Source organism: Salvia hispanica, chromosome 6 (assembly GCF_029641045.1).
Source record: "Salvia hispanica isolate PSC_SH4W2 chromosome 6, Shi_PSC_v1, whole genome shotgun sequence".
In the NCBI taxonomy this organism is placed as follows: domain Eukaryota; kingdom Viridiplantae; phylum Streptophyta; class Magnoliopsida; order Lamiales; family Lamiaceae; genus Salvia; species Salvia hispanica.
The window spans coordinates 33,793,694-33,802,371 of NC_142697.1; the positions used below are offsets into that span (position 1 = coordinate 33,793,694).

At 34.7% G+C, this 8,678-nt stretch overlaps 1 protein-coding gene across 1 annotated transcript; it reads right to left on the reverse strand.

Moving 5' to 3' along the window:
• Positions 1–1,372: 1,372 nt before the first annotated feature.
• LOC125204626 (uncharacterized) lies at positions 1,373–6,984 on the reverse strand. The gene is made up of 4 exons (XM_048103333.2): positions 6,037–6,984; positions 5,759–5,830; positions 2,015–3,988; positions 1,373–1,905 (listed from the first exon to the last, which is right to left on the reverse strand). The coding sequence occupies exons 1-4, from the start codon at positions 6,944–6,946 to the stop codon at positions 1,538–1,540; spliced, it is 3,324 nt and encodes a 1,107-aa protein (XP_047959290.2). The 5' UTR covers positions 6,947–6,984; the 3' UTR covers positions 1,373–1,537.
• Between the last annotated feature and the right edge of the window lie 1,694 nt (positions 6,985–8,678).

The following is an 8,678-nucleotide window of genomic DNA, read 5'->3' on the forward strand; positions in this document are numbered from 1 at the left end:
AATACACTAGACTGCAATCTATAGATTGCAGTCTAGTGTATTGGATATTGCAGTCTAGCGTTTATAATATTGCAGTCTAGCGTGGTGTCACAGTGTCATTTTAAGAGTGTTGTCATTTTAACGCATCCCTATATATATATATATATATATATATATATGGGTGTATTCAGATTAAAACCATAATGTATATTAAAACATCAAACCATGTAAAATAATGTACATTATACACACTAATAATGTATATTTTATTCATGTATAATGTACTGTTAGCATAATGTACAGAATTCATATAATGTAAATGTACATTATTAGTGTGTACAATATTTAGAACAGTACATTATACATGAATAAAATGTACATTATTAGTGTGTATAATGTACATTATTTACATGGTTTGATGTTTTAATATACATTATGGTTTTCATCTGAATACACCCTTATATATATATATATATATATATATATATATATATATATTTATTTCATTGAACCCTTTTCGTTTTGATTATTTATGATGATAGTTGTTATCCATTAGATTTAACTATCAAAGCGTTACTCTGATTTTTCTTGTTGTTAACCGTTCATTAAATACGTTGGTCAAATCCTTTAATGAAACCCTAGTCCTTGTCTTCGTATGCATTTAAGCACTTTTGGTCGCGATTGCCCGCATATATTTAACCCTAGAAGGGCGGTCGTGACAACTTGTGCCATTTACACCTCCCTAATAAAGTAGGCCACATAATCCACTAACACTAATTCCATTACTTTTTTCTTTCCCTCCCTCCTACTTTACCAATTTTTGTCTCCCTTTCTTTTACTTTACCAAATTGTGCATTAAAACCTGTGTCGTTTCAAATGTCCCTATTTTAGAAAAACAGAGGAAGTAATAGAATGTGAGTGTAGTGTGTATAATAAAATACCCTAAAATTACTTCTAACTGTAACATAACATTGTCAAAGTAGGAATTAGGGGTCGAAGTAGATTCGTTGTTTTGGAAAGGACCAGAGAAACCAAAGCTTGAAAAACGAAGCACTAGAAAATCAACAAGACAGAAAACCGTTTAAAGTTACTCCCTCTGTTTCACAAGAATATGCAGTTTTAGTTGGACACGGATTTTAACGCACAATTGATAAAGTAAGAGAGAAGTAGAATAAAAAAGTAATTAAAGTATTATTAGTGAAAACTGGGTTCCACCACATTAGAGACAAAAGAGCTTCTAAATTTAGAAAGTACATATTCTTGTGGGACAGAAGAAGTATATTTTTTGTGTGGGAAAGTATAGAGAATAAATTTTAAATCAAATTATTGTTCCATAATATTACAAACTTTGGCCTAATTTTATGGTATTTCCTAGGAATTTGATATTTGGTCATAGAAATCAAAACTTATTTAATTCATTTGTTCCTTGTACAATTTGCATCATAGTCTATCACTGCACTGCAACGCGTAACCTTATTCAAAACTGAAATCACATACCATAATTTTCCTTATTCAAAACTAGAATATATCGGGCATTATTTGCAATACAACATGAGAATCATCGCCTGACGTTGCTGGCCCTTTCTGCTGTTGCTTTGGATTTGATCTTCTGAAGAGAAGCCACTACTTCGATCATGTTGATTCTTTCCTCCGGCGAGAAGGCTACGCATTTCATAGCCACATCAAAAATTGATGAGACACATTGCTCATTTGATTCAAAGTATTGATCATCTCTCGATAACAATCCAACTGCCACAATTTCAGATACTCGACTTTCTTGCAAAGCCGCACTCACCCACTCCTTTACGCTCATTTCCCCGTTGAACATATCATTCGTTGGCCTCTTTCCTGTAAACATCTCGAACAGCAAGATTCCGTAGCTGTATACATCCCCATTTATGGATACTTTTCCTTCCGATCCATACTCTGATCATGTTACAAGTACAGCACCAACATTGTCACCATGACATAATTACTAAAAAAAAATTAAAATTTAAGAAATTATTTAAAATATGGAAAGTTATATATACATCACCTGGTGCTGCATAACCGACAGTTGCTAGGGTTTTTGTTAGAACCATAGCTTCCCCTTCGTCAAAGAGCTTGGCAATGCCAAAATCAGCAACACGAGCAACCATGTCTTCATCAAGCAACACATTGCTTGGCTTCACATCACAATGGACAACGGGATACGTATGGCCATGATGAAGATATTCCAAAGCTAACGCAACATCTATTGCTATCTGCAAGCTTTGCGGAAGATCCAAGCAATGGCTTCCGGAATGCAGCCATTTCTCCAAACTCCCATTTGGCATGTATTCAAGAATCAAAGCTCGGAACTCTGGATTTACACAACAGCCAATTATTCGGACTAAATTCCTGTGGCGAAGCGCGCTTAGTATCTCACTCTCAGTATCAAAGCTCTTGCTAGCACCTTCCAACTCCAAATTGAATATCTTCACCGCAACATTTAGCCCATCGGAAAGTATTGCTTTGAATACCGAACCAAAGCTCCCTCTTCCAAGCAGATTCGTTTCACCAAAAGAATCCGTTCCTCGCTCAAGTTCTAAATACGAAATTCTCCTCCAATCAATTTTCAATCCAATGCCCTCATCCGGAGTTGTGATCCTTTTCTGATTGCGTCTCCTTATAACAAAAACTACGATCACCACCAAAACGACAACCGCAACGAGAGGGGGCACGAGATACTTCACCAACCGATCATTCTTCGATCTTTTAGGGCAAGGCGGCACTTCAAACCTTGCATCACCGCATAGACCAGCGTTGCCAGAAAACGAATCAGCAGTGAAGTTAACAAAGCAGCCCTCATTCGGAATTTCTCCTTCCAATCTGTTGTTAGACACATTGAAGTAAAGAAGAAGCTCGAGGCCTTGTAGTGACTTAGGTATAAATCCAGAAAGACTGTTGTTATACAAATACAGTGATTGTAAACTTTTCACATCTCCCAAGGATTCAGGAATGCTTCCATCAAATTTGTTATCATTCAAAAGCAAAGTAGTCAGTGATTCACACTCACCAATTGAGCTTGGAATCAGACCACTAAATTGATTAGAAGAGAGGTCTAATATATCTATTCCCTTCAAATCCCCAATCAGAGATGGAATCTCCCCACTAAATTGATTCAACTGCAGCTCTAGATACACCAAATCTTTAAGACTCCAGAAGCTCAAAGGTATCGTCGAGTTCATCTCGTTCATCGCGAAGGAGACACTTCTTAGCGTTTGAATTTCACCTAGGCATCCCGGGATCGAGCCGGTGAACAGATTCGCACTCATATTCAAGTCCCCCAGCATCCGGAGCTGACAAAGATCGGATGTGATGTGCCCCTCAAGTTGATTTTCTCCAAGCCTCAATACTTGGAGGTTTGTCAAATTTCGAATAGTCGTTGGGACGAATCCGGTTAGTTTATTACCAGAAATTTGCAAATTCAGCAAACTAGTTAAGTTCCCAATCTCAGAAGGAATGCCACCTCTAAAGTCACAGTATGAAGCCCTTATCACTTGAAGCGTATTCGAGAAGTTCCCGATCGAACGAGGGAGAACTCCCACCATTTCGTGATTATACGACACTTCTAATCTTTTCAAAACGGGGCAGTTTGTTAGGGAAGATAGGAATTCATCAGCTCCGGTGAGATTGTTTTCCCAGAGGGCGATCCTTTCTAGGTTTCGTAGATTGGAGAAGGAGGGAATGGAGCCGGTGAATGAGTTTCTGTTGAGTTCCAGGATAGTGAGCTTGGTGGCGTTGTTGATGGAGGTTGGGATTTTGCCCGTGAGTCTGTTGAAGAATAAAGTAAGTAGCTCGAGATTGGGAAGTGAAGCTCCCATGTTTGGAGGGAGAGGTCCGGAAAAGAGGTTTTGTTGGAGATGTAATCCTTCCAATGTTGAGAGGTTGAATATGGAAGATGGGATGGAGCCGTTTAAATGATCGTTAAAGGGAACCTGAAAATGCTCAAGGTTTGATAGTTTTCCTAGCTCTTCAGGCAGTTCACCTGTCATACAAATTAATGATAATGATTTGCATTTATTACAGAGTTGCAAGGCTACAAAGTAATCCCTCCATCCCGCTTTAGCAGTCCCGATTACTTTTACAGTTTTGTGTACTCGTTTTGTATATATGATAATAAATAGTTAAAGTGGAGAAATGGTAAACTACCGAGAGAATAATATAGAGAAGTTTTGTCTCTACAATATTCTCTCTATTACTTTACTATTTCTCCACTTTAACTATTTATTACTTCCTCCGTCCCAAGGAAGATGACCCCTTCCTTGGGCGTACGGGAATTTATGCAACTTTATTTTGTGTGTGAAGTGGAGAGAGTAAAGTAAGAGAGAGAATAAAATAGAAAGTAAAATGTTTCCATTTTTAGTAATGAGTCATCATAGTTGAAACAAACCAAAAAGGAAAGTGAGTCATCTTTAATGGAACGGAGGAAGTATCATTTTTACAAAACGAATGTAGAAAAGTAATCGGAACCTCTAAAGCAGGACGGAGGGAGTATGCAATTGTGATAATAAAAATAATGTTTAGTCGACAACTTAGTTGGAATAAAACTAGTCAATTTTTAGATTTTGTGAAAACTAATTGAATCTTTATTTTAGAATTTTTAGTGAAGATGTATTGGTTATACACTCCCTCCGTCTCATAAAAATATGTGCACTTTACATTTTCGTTCGTTGCACAAAATATGTGCATTCCATTTTTATAAAGTTAAATCAATTTAATAATGTAGGTCTCACTATTCACTAACTCTATTTTAACTACTATTCTCCTCCTCTCTCTTACTTTACCATACTATTCACTTCATCTCTCTTACTTTACCAATTTTATCTTAATTCTCGTAACATATTCATTGCCCACATTTATATGGGACGGAGGGAGTATTATTTATCCAATTGATTTTTTTGCTTTGCTCCAGTGGTTGTTTGAGTTATTATTTGTGCCTCTTTCATTCAATTGATTAGTTACCTCTTTAATGTTGTTAGGGTTAATAAGATTAATCATGAGACGAAACACTTAACTTTGATTAAATGATAATTTACACTTTGATTAATAGAACTCGGGAGAGTTGAGTTTTGTGTGAGGCGTTTGATCATAGTGATTTAAGGAGTTAGATGTTAGGTATTTGAAGAGGACTTTAATCTTAACAACTAATCTTCGGATTTCTAAGTTCGGGGGAAGGTTTAATCTAATAGAGTGACCGACCTAACATCACTAAAGACACTAAAAGCAAGGGAGAATAATTGGATAATAACATAGAACTGTGCATTAGATAGTAGAGTTCTACATTCATTCTAAAATATGCACTGTGGTACTGAAGTTGACACTATAGTGTCTGTAGGAAACGATATTCTTATTTACATTAGCTTCATACACTTGTGCGATTGGTTAAGTAGTAAATACAAAAGCTAGTCACATATGCAGTTTGGTACGGGTGAATTGACCAATTTATACCATAAGTAGATTAGAGGAGACAATGAGGAAGCTAAATGAAACATTTCTTTTTTTTAAGAAATAATTAACACCTTTCTATCTCATATACAAAATATTATTTTATTATCTTTCTTACTTTATTTTATTTTATTTTTATTTCGGTCTCATATTTTGTCCCTACTCTCTTATCTATTACTCCTACTACACACCACTTTCTAAACTTTCGTAAAAAATAAAAATGTCTCATTTTGATCGGATCGTTTTTACTGTTCATTTTGACTATGTCAGATTTCACCTCTGTTATAAATGAAAGAACAAAATAACGTACCTTCCAGCTGATTAGAAGAGAGTCCAAGAAGTTTCAGAGATGTAAGATTTCCAACTTCCTTTGGTATGCGACCTAGATTATCAGTCACGAACATAGAATTTGATTAGCTATACATACAAATCAAATATTTTCGATAAAAATATTGAACATATTCATAATATATGTTCAATATTTAATTAATTGATGTTCAAATAAGTCCAAAAAAAAAGTAAAACATCAGTTTCAAAGAATTTAATTTATTCTAAATATGACACATTCCAACAAGAAGACAGCCATACCTGTTAAACCGTTGGTCGACAATGATAAAAACTCAAGCTTGCTCAAACCCCCAATTTCAAGTGGTATGCTTCCACTTATGTTATTATCATTTAACCAAATCTCTTCCAGCTCTCTGCAATTGCCAATATTCGGTGGAATACTCCCCAACAACTGGTTATTATTCAATATTATTCTTTTTAGTTTTGGATTTTCATTACTACACACATCATTTGGCATCTCACCACTTAAACTATTAGATCTCATATTCACATTCACCATAGTAGAAATATTGAATATGCCATAAGGCAAAGAGCCTATGAACATATTCCCCTCCAAATTCAACCTTTCTAGTGAAGAAAAGTTGGCAATCTCTTTCGGAACATATTCTTCAAGAGAATTGTTTCCGAAATTCAAAGTTAGCAAAGTGGAAGCATTGAACAAAGAAGGAGGGATTGTCCCAAAGAAGGTGTTGTTATTGAGATGGACATGTTGGAGTTGTGATAAGGATCCTAACCATAACGGGATTTCTCCGGTGAGGTTGTTGAATCCCGCGTTTATTACCCTCAAACGACGTAGTTTGGAGAGGTGGGAGGGGATCGAGCCGGTAAAGTTGTTGGAGCTTATGTCGAGGGATCGGAGAAACGTTAGGTTTCCGAGATGTGGAGCTAGGGTTCCGCGGAGGGAGAGGCCGGAGACGTTGAGGGCGGTGACACGTTGGTGGCGGGGCCCGCATGAGACGCCGGTCCATTCGCAGATGGAGGTGTTGGTGGACCAGTTGTTGAGGGAATTAGGGTTTGATGTGAGGGAGTTTTTGAAGGAAATTAGGGATTGTTGTTCATTTGTGTAGTTGGGAGTTGTTTGGGTTGAGGAGAGAGTCAATAAGTTTAGTATGTAAAGTGTAAGGGAAAAAGAAAGGAAATAAGTCTTCATTCTAATTTCTTTTGATTGATGAATAATTGGACTGTGTGTGGTTATGAAAAGTAAGTATTTTTGTAGTATATTTATGAATATTTGATTGTGTGTGTATGCAAATTCTGATGATGGAAAAGTGAATAATAAAACAAGGTTGGGCGTGTCGATCACGACGACGTCGTTTTCAATTCTACCGTTTAATTATGTCTTTTTTCGTCTCTTAATTAATTGAAGTTGTTGGCTTTGAGAGTGGAAGATGGGAACGTCGGAAAATTCAGATTCAGGTCAATGAAGAATTTTCCATTTCATATTAAATTCTACATATTAAAAATAAATGCAAGATTGACGGAGTGGACATCCAATTATTGTTTTGGGACCCAAACACTCTAGTCCACGAGTTTAGTTTTTGGATTATTTTTCGAAGATTAAATAGTTTCATATTGCTATATTACCAATGAAATAGTCTCTGTGTTATCGGTCCATCAAAATTAATTTACTTTTATATTTTAAACTTGATTACCACACATTTACTACACATTTACTACTAATGTTATATAATTCATTATCCATTAACACTATTTCAACTACTTTTTTATTAATTATTCAATCATATTTTCCTTATTTTAATTAAAAACTTTTGATGTCTCCTAAATTTTTATTTTTAAAGGACAGTGAGACTATAATATTATGTCATTTGTGTTAAGAGTACGGGTAACTAAAAAAATCAATCTCAACTAAACTGAAATATTAAATTTGGTAATGAGTTTTCGTATCTTTGAATTAGATTAGGTCGAAATTTATTTTCTTCAAAAATTTTTAGATTTTGAGTTCAATTTGGAAAATTTAAATGGAAAAATTCAAAAAATCTTAATCATATTATATGTTTATACATATACAGGTTTGTGTTAAAATGACAACACCTCTTAAAATAACACCATACCACCATTCCTAGCCAATCATTTGTACACATGGATGAATAATCAGCTGCCATGTTGCAATTATAAAAAATGTTCAAGGGAAAATTTTCTCGGGCTACAATATCCAATACGGTAGACTGCAATTTTTCTCAGCGTATTTGATATTGCAGTGTAGCGTTTATAATATTGCAGTGTAGCGTGGTGTCACAGTGTCATTTTAAGAGATGTTGTCATTTTAATGCACCCCAACATAAACATAATTAAATAACATGTTTTATTCAAACATAATATTTTATTTTAATAAATATAGTTAAATGGAGTAGTAGTTTTTATTAAGTTTTTAAGATATTCAGCTTTTGGGGGAATTTTTGGATATTTCAGATTTCCGATTATCTTCATATTTTCAAAATTATTGGATCAGTTTGGATTTGGTAAAAAATTGTTTTGAAAACAGAATGCTCACCCCTTAATAAGAGTACAAATATATTCTTAGACCCAAAAAACATAAAATATTATTGTTGTAGTGGTATTTTAATTTAGACAAAGTTTGAAGAAAACACAACAATAAATGTTCATTTATTTACATACGAAAAATCTAATCGAAGATATTTCAACTAACAATTATATATATATATATATATATATATATATATAGGGGCGCACTATGGTCCATAAGGCAAATTCTGTCAAAAATCAAAGCAAATCTCAGCCCTTGGATCCTTAGATTTGATGGTTGTGATCATAATATACGAGCTATATTATTACATTAAAAGCGTTACATTATTAACTGAGTTACATTATTGGACTGCACAATCTACATTATTAGACTAAAG

What these genes read in the sequence shown, in the direction of transcription:
- LOC125204626 (XM_048103333.2), bottom strand. Translation starts at nt 6,946, where the DNA reads ATGAAGACTTATTTCCTTTCTTTTTCCCTTACACTTTACATACTAAAC. An exon ending in GTCGACCAACGGTTTAACAG is followed by an intron (nt 5,831 to 6,036) that starts GTATGGCTGTCT and finishes CTGATAATCTAG; the next exon opens with GTCGCATACCAAAGGAAGTT. An exon ending in CTCTTCTAATCAGCTGGAAG is followed by an intron (nt 3,989 to 5,758) that starts GTACGTTATTTT and finishes TTTGTATGACAG; the next exon opens with GTGAACTGCCTGAAGAGCTA.